Genomic DNA, 20,684 nt, shown 5'->3' with positions numbered 1-20,684 from the left:
GTCATATGGTCAATACAAGGTACATATGTCAGCCTCCGGTGGTCGACGAGACGCAATATAAATGCCATGTGTCGCCGGAGGCTGACACTTTGTATCTTATATTGTCATATGGTCAATACAAGGTACATATGTCAGCCTCCGGTGGTCGACGAGACGCAATATAAATGCCATGTGTCGCCGGAGGCTGACACTTTGTATCTTATATTGTCATATGGTCAATACAAGGTACAAAGTGTCAGCCTCCAGTGGTCAATGAGACGTAATTGAAATGCCTCGTGTTGAACACCGGTGGCTGACACTGGCAGTTAATGTGTTTATGTAGGTATATGCGATCTGAAAGTATCGCTGCGTCGCGAGGCTGTATTTTGGAAATACGCCACCCAGACTTTTCCCATCGGGACGAAATATATGGTATGACACCTCTCCTCATGTATAAATGCATGTTGACGACGCGTTTATACAAGTATTCCCGTGTTATGGGGTGACGGGTGACGGGTGAAGGGTGAGGGTAGCGCGGGTGGAAGGGCGGTGATAGAATGTTGTGATTTAAGGGCTGTAATTATGTGGAGAAACAGTACATACTTACTCGTACACACAAGTTAATTTCATGAAATATCAAACATACTCATAAATATTTTTTTAATCAATTATTATGACATATCAACATTTTATTTTATCTATTTTATTTTTTCGGGAATTGTACAGTTTACATATAAAAAAATGTAATAAACAATAGTTACATTAACAATAATAAACATTACATTACATTAACAAAAATAGTTACGTTAAAAAAGCCAATAAAACAATTCCACATTTACTCGTATGTTATAAAACTATTAAAAAACATTCAGAGATTTAAAAAAAAGGTATGATATAAAATAATACAATAGATTTAGCAGGAAGGAGAAGAGAACATAGATGAAGAAGTACGTCTTTATATTATTTGTTGATATCTCATCAAAGATGAAGAAGAATACTGAAGTCTGGGCATTTACGGGGCTGACGACCGTCAAATAACAAACAAAAAAAACTTATTTTCATCTCACTAATAGATGTCTCTAGTAAAGTTCTAGTGATTCAAGAACAATGTGTCAAAATTGGATCATATTTATTTAGAACTTTCAAGAATTTGAGTAGTGTGGTTGTCAATAATGGGTAGAATTAGTAAATGTCACGAGTGTGCAAAGTGATCACTTAAACCAGCCTATGACGGTCGTCAGCCCCGTAAATGCCCAGACTTCCATATTCTTCTTCATATTTGATGAGATGTCAAAAAATAATCTGAAAAATACTCAAATACTAATTAGAGATAATCCAAATTTGTGAACAAGTATTTGGACACACTCAAAATGTTGTGAAGAAGTATGTAATTGTGGAGGTCCTCACCATAAAGTTACATTTCCAATATTGCCCAAAAAAATCCTTTATATTCATATATGTTCTGTTAACTGTATTCTTTCAAAATCTTAATTAAAGTTGCGATAAAACGTTATCAATCGTGTGTTAAACAGATATGAAATCATTAAATCGCACCAAAACGTTACAACTTTACAAGCTAGAATTCTTGATTACTTAAAATCATTTGTAATGGAAATGTAACGTTTTGGTGAGGACCTCCACAAATATCTTCCTAACTGTAAGGAACACATATCGCTCACTCCTTTCAAGAACGTCATAAATCAAAATACTTGATTTTTCAGTAGAACGTTTTTAAAGTTTAAACATATAACACAATGTATTAAAAATAAATATCATGCCACTTATTGAACTTTTTACTGTGTAACAGATCTTTTTAGTTAAAACCTGGGTTTTTTCTCCGTTTGAAAAATATTTAGTATATTTAAAAAAATAATTAAATAACACCTTTTCTTCAAAATGCAAAAACAACACTTTCTGCCCTGTAGCGGGTAAATGTTGAGTTAAAAATATGCCTCTTTTGCTGGGATAAAGTACATTTTCTGGGCATTCTGAAAACATGCACAACTGAAAATTGTCGATTTTTGATTTATGACGTTCTTGAAAGGAGTGAGCGATATTTTAATCGAAGGAGAAGTAAATTAAAAAAAGCAATATACAATCATCCACTCCGCAGGGGTAGGCAGATTTAATAGAATCTGTCTTTGCAAAGAATCTTTGCTTCTTCTACATTCATGCATTACCTCATATATACCCGCTGATTATATTAAATACTGTAATAAATTGTTTTATTAAATATCAAGTATGCCAAATACTTGAAAATGGTCAGGTTAGGAGTCGAAACAATCGGCGGGTATGTATGAGGAGATGCATGAACGTGGAAGAGGCGAAGAATGTTTGCAAGGACAGAGTGGTGTGGCGTTCTATTCTCTCTGCCTACCCCTGCGGGGAAGCGGCATGATCGTTAGTTAGCTAATAAAATTCTTTTAAAAAAAAATATTAATCTATTTTTCTTCATTCCAAATTATGTTTGAAATAAAATTTGGTAAAAAACTAACTTCAGCATAATTGAATATTCAGTAGGTAACCCTGTAACTTCATTACGTCACCAAATAAACTGACCAATGGACAAGCCGCATTCTTGTCGCGTGGTTGTACATGGACCCCTTCGCCACAAGGGTTGACACATACCTACACCCACGTCAGGGGTTTTTAACCATTAGGGTGGTATTTTTTTTTGGGTTTATTGGGTTTTTGGTCAAATTATCAAAGCGCACGTAAAAATACCAGAGTTTGATCGCCTACAGATATACACATATCGCTCACTCCTTCCAACAACGTCATATATCAAAAATCGTAAATTATCAGCTGTGCATGTTTGGAATGCCAAGAAAATGTACTATATCCCAGCAAAAGCGGCATATTTTTAACTTAATATTTACCCGCTACAGGGCAGAAAGTGAGGATTTTGCATTTTGGAGAAAAGGTATTGTTTAATTTTTTTTCTATACTAAATATTTTCTATTCTCTATGCCTACATTTTCGGAGAAGCGCCGTGATGGTTATTTTTTAGGTTTGAAAATATCACGAAAAATTCTCATTGATTACAAACCAAGATTTAATAAAAATATCGTGACTCTTATACTCGTAGGATTAGATTTTTATTATTTTTCAATATGGCAGAATATTTCACTACCCCACGAGGAATGATTAAGGGTTGAGAATAGCAAACCGGACACTCCCGCCGCGACTGACAAACTGTGCATCCGGGGCGCAGGAAAACCCCTTCCGGTTCCTGCTTCCACACCTACCTCTACGTAAAATATTTGGTTGGAGGCTTTGCTGAGGCGTGGCCATCCCTAATTTGTGTGTTTGTAGACTGTACCTACCGCCCCACGTTTTCGAGTTACATTATTCATTAAAAGTTTAAAGTAAATTTAGATGTAATGTCATTATAAACTATAAATGTGACGTATTTGTTCGGTTAAGGGGGATGAAATATATTTTTTGGAAACTTTTGATGGTGTTTTATTTAGATAATACGTCTTTTAAGTTGGTTAATTTTCATTTTTAGTTTTACATAGAAAATACCACTATTTCATAAATTCTATTGTGACACGTGTTTCGATGCATTCCACGTCATTTTCAAACACCATAATATTCGTAAATGATACTGAATGCATCAAAACATGTGTCACAATAGATTTTGAAAAAAATAATGGTATTTACTAAGTGAAACTTAAATTAGAAATGGATAGTTTTTACCACAGAGTGACAAAATACCAGCAGAATAAATCATTAAGGGATGAAAACATTTAATGGCATTTTATCGAGAATATTCGTCTTTTAAGTATATTTCCTAAATGTATAAAAGTCATTCTGATTTATTTTATTTGTCAACATTGACAGAATTCTAGTAAAATAATACATACGTTAAGGGATGATAAACTTTTGGTTGCATTTTATCGAGATAATTCTTCTTTTAAGATAACAAGCAAAAAAATACATATTACCTACTTTCTATTATCCGTTTGGGGTGATGTTCTTTTAACTGTACTACTTATAATACAATTTACTTTTTTCTCAATTCATATTTCTATGCACCTTAAAGGTACAGTTAATAGGCATATAAAAAAAACATTTGCTAAGAAGCATGTTTATAGGAAAAAAAGAGAAAATATAATTTATGATTACCACAAATATCTTTCCATGAAGTATTTTTTCAGTTCATTCATTCTGGATCCCTGACTGGGTTCTATTTTATATACATACTTGTATGTCAGTCAGATAGTCAGTTTTGGTATAGGCAATATATTGATAATGATTTTCGAATGTGGAGAAAATCGTTGTATGACAGAATCAACAAGATATTAGAAAGAAATTTAGGGCTGATCTATGGATAATTGAAAAAATTATAAAGTTTACTACACGACATTTTAAGTTTGTTTAAATACTTGTTCATAAATCTGAGTTTTCTGCACTTTAGAGTTATTTTCAGAAGGAGAATCATAATTTTTCAATGCGTGGAAAATCTTTGCTTCACATAGTTAAAAATTTAGATAAAGAGAAAAAGAGAGAATTTAACTATTTACACTAACACACATATCATTCCATAAACTATTTTTTCATATCATTAATTAAAAACAAATATGAATGTTGAATATTTAAAACCTTATTTTTTGACATCTCATAAAAAAAAGAAGAATATGGAAGTCTGGGAATTTACGGGGCTGACGACCGTCATCGGCTGGTTCAAGTCATCACTTAACACACGTTTAACATTAACCAATTCTACTCATGATTGACAACCACACTACTCAAATTCTTGGAAGTTCTTTATATGATCCAATTTCGTAACACTGTTCTTGAATCACTACAAGATCACTATAGACATCTATTGGTGAGATGAAAAGAATAACTCCTATAATTGGAGATAATCTAGATATGTGAACAAGTATTTGGACATACTCAAAATGTTGTATTTAAAACCCATACAATGGATGAAAAGTACTGATATCGCTCCAAAACTGGCACACAATAAAACCCATCCACTATTACGCAAATTCATCCCTATGTAAGGTAGTACAGTATTTTGGAAACACAATAAGCCATTCTTCAGGCCCATTATCGCGCGCGCTTCGGAGCCAAATCTCCCCTTTAATATTAAATATATTGCATTTTTTGTACCTCCTGCTCCACCCCTGGCCGGAGCGTGGCGGACGGACCGAGGATTGTGAGTGCCCACTGTACCAGAAATGGAGATTACAATTAAATTCTTCGTGCAAAACGTCGTAATAAGGGACGTATGGCTCGCTAACGGGTGTTTACTAAGTACCTGATTGAAGAGAAAGGGTACGTCTGTTTTTTACGACATTCACTTGTGAGGCGGGTCTTCCACGCTAGTCAAAACAAAATATGTTTGACTTACCGAGCAATATTCTGAAATGAATTGTGCTCGTTATGAGAGGTTCCACTGTACATGGACATTTTATTGACATATTCTCAATATCATTAATATTTAAAGCATTTACTTTGTGGTTAGTCATTTTTACTAATTATTTTTTTTACAAAAATGTTAATAATATTAGTATATAACGACTCACAGTCCATTATTTGATTCAACATCGGTTAAGCAAGATTCGTCAATATCCAATTCAAACCCCGCCCGCTCCTTTCATCCTACGAGCATATAATCTGTTTTTATTAATACGTTTAACCCTAGTGCATGGTTAACCTCGGCTCGTAACGCATGTCTGTGCTGAAAACTTTAGTGCATGTTGGTCTTCGGGTCGACCAAAAATCGCATGTGTTAAACATTTTGTGTAGTTTAAAGTGTGTAAATGGTGCTATGGTGGTGAAGGGTGGTATTGTTTCCATGCTGTAGAAGTAATTGTCCTGACGAAGAGACGGGTACGTCTCGAAACCGGTAGACATAAAAATCTCGGTGAGTGGTTATATACTAATATTATTAACATTTAAAAAAGTATTTTATTGACACCTTATTTCACATACGAGCTCTTGGTACCATTGACAGGCGCCGTGGCATCGGAGGTTCGATTCCCGCTAATTGCAAAATAAATTCATGAAATACTTTTTTCAATTAATCTGGGTGTTTGTGATGTAATTTTAACACATACCTTGCCTGACCTTACTCTTCTACTTCCAGAAAAGACTATAATAGAGGCTATGCAGGCTATTCCTTAAAAAAATTATAAGTGGTCAAATCATAAGGAATTGTGTTATAGTATAGATCGAAAACTGAGTTATCTTCAAAAGACTTCAATATTGGATCGACACTTCAAAGTCACCCTGTGATTCGGAGCCCGTCATAATCGCAACAAACGAGTATGATCCTTCACGCACCAACGGACCGCGATGTAAAATTTCAGTTACACTTACAGCCACCCTTTAGGGCGAGGTAGGGGGAGGGGGTAGTGAGAGCCGACATGACCCCTTTATTAACAAATCCCAATATGAGTTTGTAACCGATGTATGTAGAATGTACGGAAAAATATTATAGATAAATAGGTATTCTCACAAAGTGATAATAACTCCTAAATATAAAAAAAAAAACAGTGATAGCTAGGCTGGCAGTACGCAACGGAGTCCTAGTTTCAACTCTTGTGTATGGAATTAAAGCATGGAATAAATGTAATCTATGTAACTAAAGCTAACTCGACAATATGACAAGACGAATGAGGAAATCTAACTAAAGCCAACTCGATATATGACAAGACAAATAAATAAGGAAATCTAATTAAAGCTAACTCGATTTATGACAAGACAAATAAATAAGGAAATCTAATTAAAGCTAACTCGATTAGACAATTACAAGACAAATAAATAAAGAAATCTAACTAAAGCTAACTCGATATATGACAAGACGAATAAGGAAATGTAACTAAAGTTAATTCGATATATGACAAGACAAATAAATAAGGAAATCTAACTAAAGCCAACACGATATATGACAAGACAAATAAATAAGGAAATCTAACTAAAGCAAACTCGATATATGACAAGACAAATAAATAAAGAAATCTAAATAAAGCTTACTCGATATATGACAAGACGAATAAGTAAATAAAAAAAAACACAAATGTCTCTAATTTAAAAAAAAAAGATTGCATTAAGTAAAAATGTATAGACATTGTATTGAAAAAATGTAGCTTCATTAAATTTAAAAAAAGTATTTGTACAAATTCAAAATATTGTGAATGATCAGTACCTATTTTTTTTTAATACGAACTCACTGAAGCTATGTGCGAGTAGGTTCCGGCTAGGTACCGATAGATATCTACCATTTTTGAAGTACTCGCATCAAAGGAAACATTTGTATTGAAGTTGTCGTTAGCACGCGTCGATTTTTTATTTTATTTCATAAAACATTTTCATAGTTTGCACTTGTCAGCTGCGCGCGCAATATCCGACCACGTGGCGGGCACGCGATGCGCACGTGCGAGGGGACCTAATCTTCTTATCTCGCCCATCAGGATATAATCCACAATTGTCTGGATGCTGCGATTCGGGGAAATGTTTAAATACCTAATAAATGCGTAATCACCCTTATTTAAAATCCATTTTTCTTTGATTTATTTCCGATGTTAAAAGTAAAAAAAAATCTCGTGGTTAATTGTTTATTTACTTATTTACTAAAAGTATCTCATCTTGATTCAGAGGCGTGCATTCTATGTAGGCAGAAAAGCAATGCCTACCCTGGATTACTCGCGTTCCGTATAGAAACACGACTAGCGCCTCCTGTGTTCATGTGAACCAGATGAATGGTCATTATGCAACTTGGCTCTTTTTAAAATTATTTTTAACTCACCATATAAGTACTACAGATCACAATTTTCATTCAAGTTATATTTTTTTAAATTTATTGAATGTTATTACTTATTTGTTATTAAATTAACAAATAACATCCCAAAATTGAACAAAACAAAAATAAAAAATCCTCATTTGTTTGAAAATAAAAATAATTACATTTTGGTTAAAAATTTAAGAGTTTTTTTGGTTAAAGGTCTAGAACCGACCAAAATTAGGGTCACTGGTGTCAACCCTACTGCCTTCACTGTTTAAAAACTCTGTGCACGCCACTGGAAGCATTTATTTAATAAAGTATTTATGTATTTTCGAAAAATATTAAGTATGTCACACATATAATATTACACATATAATACCTATCACTCAATTTGAGACACAAGATTAAGGCTAATAAGACTGAAACACAAAAAAGATAGTTAAAAAAAGTAAAGAATTAAATGAAACTAATTTTCAAGTTTAAAAAAAAAATCATCATGCCAAGTTTTACTCGAATGTTGTCTGCATCTATTTCCAACTACATTCGCCTCGTTGAATTTGCTTTGCTTTACTCATACGTTCCACATGCTCAAACCATTTCAACACACCTTTTTAATATTGTTGATAATGCTTATCTCAGCCTTCCATTTTTTCTTACATCACCATTCGAATATCTATCACACATCATTTTGCCGCACTTCAAACTTCAACGAATTTCAAACGGATTTAGTCGACTTTCATTCTTCTTATTTAAAAATAATAAATCTATCGAAAATATCGAATTTTAGTATGTATAAGTAGAGTCCATATTTTTTTAACTTTAGGAATGGGTCTTAAACCCCCTAACTATGAATGTTTCAGTGTTTTAGAATTAGTTCATTTTTAACCCTGATTATGACAAGGTTCTTGTCGAAACCGGTTGGAGAAAAGTACCAATAAAAACTGATTAAAAACAAAGAAGTTTTATTTTACAAATTTTATAAAATATTCCACAAAGTATTTGCGAAAAACATTCAAGAAATCCTATTTTTTTCATTGTTATTCGCGAATATCACGTCGAAAGGAGGTACCTACTTATATGTAGCTTTAAGAGGTGAGTTCGCGACATAAGGGTGCTTCAATAAGTGATGTAACAAGATACGGTAACATATTGCATTGCGGTGATGACACTCGATGACATATGCCGCAATGGGGGGTCGAGTCCCATTCATCCAGCCCCAACCGATTTAATCACGATAAGATAACTGCAATACGAAGAGACTGGATACATTATTTGATTAGGATCAAGTATTAGTCCTCCCAGTAAAAATACAGGGATTACTAAATAAGGACTCTTAATACACAATACAAATAAATATTTGAATCTGAAAATATTTTCTGATACATCTGAGCGACTACTAGTGTTTGAATTTGAAGCCCAATTTCAAACTTAAGCCGCTCAGTCTGAGCGACTTGAGATTTAATTTGAAGTCCATTTTCAAACATAAGCCGCTCAGTCTGAGCGACTTGAGTTTGAATTTGAAGTCCATTTTAAACATAAACTACTCAGTCTGAGAGACTTGAGTTGGAATTTGAAGCCCATTTTCAAACATAAGCCGCTCAATCTGGGTGACTTGAGTTTGAATTTGAAGTCCATTTTTAAACTAAAGCCGCTCAGTCTGAACGACTTGTATGTATTTGAATTTAATGTCATGGAATGATATTTGTGATTAGTTATATTTTCTCATTAGTTTCCTTGAAACATGCTTCTTACCTTATGTTTTTTTTTAAATATGCTTATTATTTACTACACCCGTTTCTTGTTATTTATTTACATTTTTCCCTGTCATTTGTTACATATGTAGATATCTTATCAACGCTGTCCTAAAATGGGTAGTAAAATATAATAATTGGGCAAATAACTAACTAACCATCACGCCGCTTCCCCGAATCGAACGCCACATCACTCTGTACTCGCAAACATTATACCCGACAATTTTTACGACTCCTGACCCGGCCGCTTTCAAGTATTTGACATACCTGATTGTGCCAAGTTTTCCTCGGAATTCCTCTGCTTCTTTTTCCAACTACATTCGTCCCATAAATTTGTTTAACCGTTCTTTCCTCACTCATACGTTCCACATGTCCAAACTATGTCAACACACCTTTCTTAATTTTATCGATAATGCTTATCTATTACATATTAGTTATGTAATATGTTTCATAAAAAAATGTAATACCTTAATTGGATGACAAAAGTAATTTTTTTTCATCATTTTACGAGTTATATATTAGCTTAACGGGAATCACCGGAAACTCGGTTCGCTTTAGCGCCGCTAGCCGTTAAATAACCTTAAATAATTTCACGGGCTATATTGGCACGTGACCGAGATTCAACCCTCGAGAGTCGTTTGTCGGGTCCTACCCACCCCGCGATAACGATCGGGGGGAAGTATTAAAATGATAGAGTCATCACACAAACAAATGACGTTTTTAATATGATCTACGCGCCGAGATACGGAAATGGGGAGTGTATGAATAAGCCGTGACGGTCTTGATTCCGCTGATGAGAGTGTCGTTTTAGTGGGGTGCTCTGGGACCCCTTAGACGCGTTGTCGCCTCTCTAGAGAACATGTTTGTCACATTCTTGTCACGTTGTTACATATTCATGATGCATCGCGTTTATCATAGCTATCGATAATCTCGCATATGTGATTTAACATATATTTTTTTTTATATCTAATGAAGAAGAATATGGAAGTCTGGGCATTTACGTAAGCCCGTTAATGCCCAGACTTCCATATTCTTCTTCATCTTTGATGAGATTTCAAAAAATAATAAGAATTTATGAATGTTACATGTGTGTAAAGTGGTCATTTAAACCAGCCTATGACGGTCGTAAGAAGACTTTCATATTCTTCTTCTTCATCTATGTTGAGATGTCAAAAAAAGACCATATATTATACACTTTCTGTAGTAAAAGTGTGGATCATAACCTTAAAATAGTGCCACGAGTATTCAGTATGCAGTTGCAAGGACTTAATTCAGATGAGATGTCGAAACTAGTCGTTATTATAAAATACAATATAACTCAAGTGGTAAAAAATTAGTATTTTCCTTTTCCAATTTGAAACAAAAAATAGTGGTATTTTTGAAGAAAAACATAAAGATTTATATTATCCACTGACACTTCGTGATGGAATTGCATTTTTAATTTATTATTAGATTAAAACCAATATTTTTAGCTTTTCCACTTTTTTATTTGACCAGCGACCGGGTTTCGTCGTTACCGACATCATCAGACTGGTGATGTCGGTAACGACGAAACCCGGTCGCTGGTCAAATAAAAAAGTGGAAAAGCTAAAAATATTGGTTTTAATCTAATAATAAATTAAAAACATATAATAAATAAATCGAGATTTATTAGTATGCGTAACATAATGACGTACTTTCTAACTAACTAACTAACCATCACGCCGCTTCACCGCAGGGGTAGGCAGAGAGAATAGATCGCCACACCACTCTGTCCTTGCAAACATTCTTCGCCTCTTCCACTTTCATGCATCTCCTCATACATACCCGCCGATTGTTACGACTCCTAACCTGACCACTTTCAAGTATTTGGCATACCTGATCGTGCCATGTTTTTCTCGGTCTTCCTCTGCTTCTTTTCCCACTAACATTCGCTTCATAAATTTGTTTTACCGTTCTTTCCTCACTCATTCGTTCTACATGTCCAAACCATCTCAACACACCTTTCTTAATTTTATCGATAATGCTTTGCATTCCTTCCTTATTCACTATTCGCACATCTATCATAAATCGTTTTGTCGCACATTCTTCTGAGAGATCGCAATTCGTCTGAATTCAGTCTACTTTCATCCTCCTTTTGCCAACTCCATGTTTCACTTCCATACATTAGAGTTGGAACCAGGACTTCGTTGTGCACTACCAGTTTAGCTTCGATGTACTTTCAACAGTTTAAAATGACGTACTTTCAACAGTTCAAAATGATTTTGCATGTTTTTTCGTCTAATGTTTCTTAAAAATTCTCTTGTAAATATTCAACAATAAGGCTTTACGTACGAAGATAATAGGGGTTGTGACTTAGTCTTTCAGGGTGTATTGTCGCTGATACGTTTCTATTATATCTGCAGAAAACACTCGCGCGGAGGGAACAAAGGCATACAGCTTAAATATGAACCTTTATAAAAAATAATAAATAAGAACCTGAGCATGCCATCAAGAAAATCTCTAGAATTTAAAAATCACGCTACAAGCAATTGGATTACGAGATGATTATTTTTTGATAAATTCTCTCATTTTTTTAAATAAGTGTCTTGTAACTAACAGAGGTATCGGTAAATAGTTTTTCTAGGAATTTCATGTAAAAGATAAACGGTAAACACAATACCAAGCTTATTCGTATTAAATATTTCATTTTGTTAAATAAAGGCATATATAGAAATGAAATAAAAAGTGTAAAAATTCGTCGATTCTTTAAAATTAATTAAATGAAATTTATGAGAACAGCGGATAAAACAACAATAATTATAATAAACAAAAACACTTCACGTTTACCTTTAGATATATATATATATATATATATATATATATATATATATATATATATATATATATATATATATATATATATATATATATAAATATATATATATATATATATATATATATATATATATATATATATATATATATATATATATATATATATATATATATATATATATATATATATATATATATATATATATATATATATATATATATATATATATATATATATATATATATCGAAGTCGTACAGGAGAAAGTGACCAACTAACAAAAATGAAATGTTCAGGAGGGCCATTTAAGTCGCTTTTGCTTGGCAAGAAAATAAACATCAATGCAATTAGTCATTTTTAACAAGTCAATATATTATACTTCCAAGTTTAAAATCGCTTTGGGATTTGTTCCAGGTCAACATTAAGCTAGGAAGATATCAAATGATCAAAAATCACGTTTTTGTAAAAAAATGCACTTGGTCATTTTCTCCTGTATGAGGATATATATATATATATATATATATATATATATATATATATATATATATATATATATATATATATATATATATATATATATATATATATATATATATATATATATATATATATATATATATATATATATATATATATATATATATATATATATATATATATATATATATATATATATATATATATATATATATATATATATAGGTATATACCTACGCGGAATCTCTTTTTCCTCATAAAAAAGTAAAAACTTTCAATCATTTTGACTTGTAAGAACTCTCCTTATCATCATCGTTCACTTTGTGTAAAACCACTTTAAATGAACGATAAATAATAAGGAAAGTGTAATATTACCATACCACAAAGCTATCAATGCTTTTAATATACAAAATACTGACTTATCGCTTTTTGCTACTAACAGGGAGATGCGTCGCAGTCAAGGGATGACATCTTGTCACTTAATCAAAAAAAAGCCCAATGTTTACCGGGAGCTTTTTTTTACTTTTAAACTATTTACAATTTAAACGTAAAGCTGATAACCTGATCATCCCCTCTTGCCAAAAAAATAAGCGTGAATTTAAAATTCTCATCCCCTGTTCGTAGGCACGTCGTTACGAATTACAGTATACACCCCTCTAGGGAGGGGGTTTAAGGCGAAAATCTATCGGAAAAGATTTAAGGGATGATAAAAGGGTGTTTAATACGAGTGGAGGTAAATTTGCTTCGAGAAATTATTAAATTCGCACAGCGCAATGAAATGGGATTCTTTAATATCAGTGCAAATATTTTTTGCATTATATTTTACTTAAACCATAATATTTTATTATATTTTATATATTTTTTAATAATATGATGGTTTCTTCTATATATTTTTAAAACGAAAAAGAAGAGGAAAAAATTACCCAGAATTTATATATTTATCCTTAATTTACGATTAACCAAAGTTAATATAATTCACAAATAATCGGCAGGTATGTATGACAAGATACATGAACGTGAAAAAGGAGAAGAATGTTTGCAAATACAGAGTGATGTGGCATTATATTCTCGCTGCATACCCCTGCAGGAGGCGGAGTGATGGTTTGTTAGTTAGTTAGTTAATTACGACAAATAAGTTTACTTTTTCTATGTAACATATGATGCTTTGATAATAAGATGTCTTTAAAAATTAAAAAGTCTTTATTTCTTTTTCTTTAATCTTTTCTTCATACATTGGTGCATAGGGGCACTGCATCGTATTGACGCATTTTTATCTCAATCGGTTCTTACGTTTAGTTTTATCCTTTATTTACTTCTAATATTTAAATATTTATAATTTATTACAGGGGAAAATCACTAATATTTATTTATTACACACCCCTTGGCATCGAACCTGGGCCCTCTTGTACGGAGATGGATATAAGGCATTCCTACAAAATTCATTCATATTATTGCCTAATAGATCATTTAATAAGAGATTAAGAGATTTTTGTAATATTTTATTCCGTCTTAACTTTGGGACGCAGGACTGACGAACAGAAGACCCATGCTCCACATAAGGAACGGATATAGTTAATTGAATATATCTTTGTCAGAGGGGAGGAATATCTAATTTAACATACTCAACCTATTTAAAGCAGCCGATATAAATAATATTTTCATTCCTAATTTTATTTTGGAAAATTTGCCTTCGAAAAACCGTTATTTTCGTAAGTTGGTAATGAATGATATCACAGAAACGACGGAATTATTTTAATGTTGGTGTCGTTGCTAAATTATTGGTGGCTCTATTTGTTGCTGTCTATGGTCCACCCTCTCACTCCCCCCTCCCCTCTTATTTGTATAACACAAATGGTAGTGTAATGGTAAACAAACAATCCACACTATATGACGTCATAAAACGTTCGATGACGGAAATTTGATGACGTATGCGAATGCACGTTTTTCGTTTTATTAAAATATCTAAAGTTTAAACCTTCATATCTCCCTTAGTTCTCTTCAGATTTCAATAAGAATGTCACCGATAGTCTTGTGATTTTCCATATTTATTTGTGATATTAATCCATTGATAAATTATTTATTAAAATTATACGAAAAATTTCATGATTTTATTTTAAATATAAAAATGCAGTAAATATGTTTCCCGAGATAGTGTTTACTAAAGAAATGGCAGTTGTTTCAGGCAGAATCCTAAATATAATTTAATTCCTTGAAGCATTTGGTATTAAATATCTGAAATACGTTGGAATTCGATATTAGGTTACGTTGGTAACTGCCGTAATCTTTCTCGAGAGCTACAATGCCGCTCTACGCGTTCTGACCATTCAAAAGTGCGTTGAATTAAAATAAAATAAATAAAATAAACTTATAATAGTAATAAAACCGAATAAGCATATTTATACACTTTTTATTTTTTTTTAAACTATAAATTACCAAAATATTTTTAGGATAAAACAGTTTTTAAACAAAAATTGTCATGAATATATTACTAGAAATAAGGTTATTTTATAGTCTTATTTTATCCTTATTTCTAGTAATATGTTTATGTAAATTTTTGTTTTAAACTATTTCATCCTTAAAATATTTGGGTAATTTATCGTTTAAAAAAATATTTATAAAGATAGGCATATTAAATATTAGTCTCTTTTTTAAAGGTAACCAATTGAGTTGATCTCTCATTTTTTCTGTATTTTTATGTATATTTTTTCTTAAGCACTATTCTTATAGCTTTATTTTGTCCACCTCCGTAGGTCAGCACGCTCGGCTACCGTTCTGGAGGTCCCGGGTTCGATTCCCAGGGGGGGTCAAATAAATATAGGTTATTTTTTCTCTCTAATATTTATTCAATATTACCCAGGACTGGTACGTGAAGTGGAGGGCTGATCACCTTTCCCTCGTGTGTTAATGATCAAGATAACACTGTGTTAGTATAATGCAGTGCCCTATGCACCATTGGGGTGCGGATAAGGGTTTGAATGAATTATTTTGTATAATAGAATTGTCATGTCGGAACTCCGCTTTATTCCACAAATCTGTGAGCGCGTAGCGGTCTGTACGCTTTGCGTAGACCCCTCGACTCGTAGAACCACCCACCTCCAGTAACCATGGAAATTTGCATGACTTTCAACAAACCACCCTCGTACCTCAGCCCTCCTCGTATTTGTATTAAACCTTCGCGCACCGCGTACAACCGTTATCCATAGAATTATCACAATAAACGGTTGAAAGAATATATACACTTCTGTGATATAACATTGATTTTTTTAAAATTAACTGTTGATAGGTGCGTGAAGAATTTTTTAGTGTTTTAAAGGTATTATAATAGGTATTATAGGTGTCTTAACTTGAGATGAAACATCTATCGTTTTATCCGAAAGAAGATGGATGTCTGAGCTTTCTAAGTCGTAAGCTTTAGGATGCATTGACCTCCATCTTTTTTCATATAATCTATAGTACTATTAACTCAAGTTCACACACCTATAATATTGATATGCATATTATCAGTAGGGTGAATTATCTGCCTCGTGTATGTATGTAATGGTCGGCACACTCGGCTACCACGCCGGAGGTCCCTGGTTCGATTTCCAGGGAGGGGTGAAAATAAATATGACTGATTTTACACTCAGGAGTGATCACCTTGCCGTCATGCATGTAACGATCAAGATAACACTGCGTCAATATGATGCAGTTCCCTATGCACCATTAGGTGCGGATAAGGGTAGAAAGAAGAATTTTCTAGTGTCTGATGAATGATAAATAAAAAAATATTTATAATAAACCAGTTAAATAAAAGTTACTTATAAAAATTCAAGAAATTTCAGATATGTTTATATTGTAGTAACAACGAAACCCGGTCACTGGTCACATAAAATATATGTGGAAAAAACTATATAGTTGTTATTTAATTATATAATATATTATATTCTTCCTTATTTATCTATGTTGATATAGTAATAAATATAATATAAATAACTAAGTAGACAAACTCAGATATATGAAGGACAAACTCAAAAATATTGTGTTAATTTTATTATTTTAAAGTACGACTTACGCTCGGGATGTTGTCGTTGGTACACACGGCTTCTTGCAGCAGACGATCTCTGATCTCCCACGCGAAGATGCTGGGACACTCTCTCTTGTACTGGCTGATCTTCGACACGACTTCTGCAGTGGCCACCCTGGGCTTGGAGCCTCCTATAGCTCGAGGCCTGATGGATCCAGTCTCATAGTATCTGAGGAAAAAAAAAACAATATTATGTACTCAGAGGTGGCCTTTGATAGAAATTTCGGCAAGACTAAATATATAAACGGCTGTGAAACATGGCACCTTACAAGGGCCCAGAGCAGCTTTGAGAATAGGTGTCTGCGGAGAATTTTAGGCGTGCGGTGGTTTGACTTTGTGAGGAATGAAGAGATAAGGCGTAGGACGCAGCAAATCTTGGTCACAACTGTCGTCAAGAAAAGGCGATTCAATTGGCTTGGCCATGTATGTAGTCCGCATGCCTCCTGAGAGCCTTAATCAAGCTTGCCCTTTTTACAAGGCATCAAGTTCGCGCCGCCCAGGACGACCACTGCTGACAATTCGTCGGCAGTTCTCGTCAGAGCTTCGGAACGCGGATCTGACTTGGGAGGATGCAAGGGAGCTGGCAGCTGACAGAAAAGGCTGGAGACAGTTTGTGGACTCCACATGCTCTACCTAGGGAGCGGATATGGTTTAATAATAATAAATTTTTATAAAATAGGTCTACCTAATATGAGGATATTGGCTGTTCAGCGTATGAGAAGCTGAAGATGATTTTGCATAAAAGACCGGGATGGCGAAGGAGGTCTGCCTCAAATTATAATTTTTTTGAAATTCAATTATTGATAATTGTCAGACCTACACTACTCCTTGTCCAGCATTTGAAGCTATGGCTCCAAATGCTGGACAACGTATGACGCATACTCTAGGCAATTTGAAACTGCTGAAATGCATTGCTTTGATTATCAGCTGGAGTGTCTTTTAGACAGAAGATGAAGAGTTGACGTATTCGTGGAAGCCTGGGTGTAACAGGCATCAAACGTAAGGTAGAGAAAATGCAGTTTAGATGCTGTAGGCACATAGGACGCAGAGAACTTGATCAAATTGTGAACCAGGCAATCGCCGTGGATCTTTCTCGAATAATATCTAGAGGATGACCAAAGAATTCATGGATGCTGCGGAGAGAAAATATGATTCGAATGTATGGCTTAGGTGACATTGTCAATGATAAAAGGACCTACAACCTGAGGATGAGGAGAGCTGACCTCAATAGTCTACAAAGATGATAAGTTGGGATCGAAGAATTATATAAAGATTCATAATTACTAACTTACCTGAACGCTTGATCACTTCGAACTTTGGCACTTTAAAATTTGCCTTACACTTCGATGCTGAAATGTTAAAACGTTGTTGCACAATGAACAGTAATATCAATATAGGCTAAATTACCAGATTATCCTTGTTCTAAGCCACTGTTCGTTATTATAAATCGAATGAATAAATTAGGAAGAGATTGAAGAACACATAATAAATAAATATTTAGAAAAAAAATTGATTGCGTTGCACTTTATCCGTTTTTGTATTATCACGTGTCAACCAATGCAAGGAATGAGGAAGGAAGAAGAACGAGGAAGGGGGGGGGGGTAGAGAGAAATTTAGACAACAATAAAATATCTTGGGAATTCATCTTTATATGGTAGGTAGGTATATAATTATTACATACGCATTTCCACTGCTTTCGGTCTACTTTTCCAAAATCCGTTATAGTTTGAAACTGGGACTCTATTATCGACGTGCCATACGTAAAGTGCTCTAACTACATTTTTGACAATTTTTAGATATTTGGTATATATTATCAACTGACCATTATCTACATATATAAACAAACAAAAATATTTATAAATTGAATTACGCCTAGTTTTCAGGCGTATAAGACGCTATCTACATCGAATTTTATTTACATTAATATTTATTACACTAATATTTATTTTAAGCCCCCCCCCCGTGGGAATCGAACCCAGGACTTCCAGAGCTAACTATTACACCTCAGAGGCGATACATTAAATGTGGAGGTCCTAACCAAAAAGTTATATTTCCAATATTGCACAAAAAATCCTTTAAATGCAAATCTGTTCTGTTTACTGTATTCTATAGAAATCTTAATTAAAGTTGCGACAAATTGTGACCAATCCTGTGTTAAACCAATATGAAATCATTTAATCGTACCAAAACGTAACAATTTCACAAGCTAAAATTCCTGATTACTTAAAATCATTTATAATGGAAATGTAACGTTTTGGTGAGGACCTCCACATATGTTTACTGGGTTTAAAGAAAATTACGTTGCGATTTTTACAATTTAAATACTAACAAATCCAATATTTTAACAAGTGCGATTACCACTTACTTATGCTGGGAACAATGAGAATGGTGCACTAAAATCAGTTATAGCAAATAAAAACCTATCAGCGGAAACTAAACTGGCAGTGCACAACGGAGTCCTGGTTCCAACTCTAATGTATGGAAGTGAAACATGGAGTTGGCAAAAGAAGGATGAAAGTAGACTGAATGCAGTTGAAATGCGATCTCTCAGAAGAATGTGACAAAACGATGTATGATAGATGTGCGAATAGTGAAATAAGGAAGGAATGCAAAGCTGAGATAAGCATTATCGATAAAATTAAGCAAGGTGTGTTGAGATGGTTTGGACATGTGGAACGAATGAGTGAGGAAAGAACGGTAAAACGGATTTATGGGGCGAATGTTAGTGGGAAAAGAAGCAGAGGAAGACCGAGAAAAACATGGCACGATCAGGTATGCCAAATACTTGAAAGTGGTCAGGTTAGGAGTCGTAACAATCGGCGGGTATGTATGAGGAGATGCATGAACGTGGAAGAGGCGAAGAATGTTTGCAAGGACAGAGTGGTGTGGCGCTCTATTCTCTCTGCCTACCCCTGCGGGGAAGCGGCGTAATGGTTAGTTAGTTAGTTAGATTACCACTTAGAAATGTGGCCATATAGCATGATATGGCATATCCCTACAAAGGCAGTAAATGGTCTCTCGGGAAACTTGATACGGGTGTTATTTAGATCGCATGCCTGCGGTCTGCGCCGGGATTCGAACCAAGACAGTCTAGGATGCCGAGCAAGGTCCGTGGATTGAGTTTCACAAATGTCTTCATGCGATATTGTCCTTATGCATTTACGTTCAAACTGTCAGATACGAATATCTACCATCTTAATCTAAGTTTATATTTAACCATTTTTACTTGGTAAATACCACTTTTTCTTAAAATCTATTGTGACACGAGTTTCGATGAATGGTATTTCGAATAATTTTCAAACAACGGTGATAATAGATTTTAAGAAATAGTGGTATTAAGTGTTTTTTCACTAAAATATAAAATACATGCACTTTAAAACGATGAAAGGCCTCTGTAAAGGTTTTCGAAGCCTAATTTAGCGAATTTTATTAGGTACAAAATGCTTAAATCCATTATGAAATTGGAATGAATACATACATCCAATGGTCAAATTAAAAGCTAAAATAATAAAAAATAAAAAGGAATTTTTCTGGTGTTTCTCATGTATGTGATTATAATCCAGGATTCGGACTTCACAAATAATTGAAAGAGTCTCAGCTCATTAAACAATATCTTCTTCATCTCACCGATTGATCTCCTTTTTGATTTATGTATTAAATATTAAATCAACCACTGATTTTTTGAGTCTACTATGTTACTTTTTGAGTCTACTTAGTAGACAAAATTAGTGTTTGATTTAACAACTAACATAAAAAATAGAGTATTTTTGGGTTGAAACATAAGAGTAAGGTTGGAACATATTGCTCACTCCTTTCAAGAACGTCATAAATCAAAAATCGTCAATTTTCAGTTGTGTTTTCGGAATGCCTAGAAAATG

At 33.6% G+C, this 20,684-nt stretch overlaps 1 protein-coding gene across 1 annotated transcript in view; it reads right to left on the bottom strand.

Moving 5' to 3' along the window:
• The window catches only part of LOC148303268 (paired box protein Pax-6-like), a gene marked incomplete at its 3' end in the record, with an annotated part of 61,826 nt that overhangs the window by 24,334 nt on the left and 16,808 nt on the right, over positions 1-20,684 (bottom strand). The window contains exon 3 of the mRNA XM_088270239.1: positions 16,795-16,975. Within this exon, the coding sequence (XP_088126365.1) occupies positions 16,795-16,975 (181 nt within the window). The remainder of the gene's footprint in view (positions 1-16,794; positions 16,976-20,684) is intronic.

This window comes from Brachycentrus maculatus, unplaced genomic scaffold (genome assembly GCF_059751285.1).
Source record: "Brachycentrus maculatus isolate JH-2025_06_01 unplaced genomic scaffold, ASM5975128v1 h1tg000375l, whole genome shotgun sequence".
Lineage (NCBI taxonomy): Eukaryota > Metazoa > Arthropoda > Insecta > Trichoptera > Brachycentridae > Brachycentrus > Brachycentrus maculatus.
This window is presented reverse-complemented; position numbering and strand designations above follow the sequence as displayed.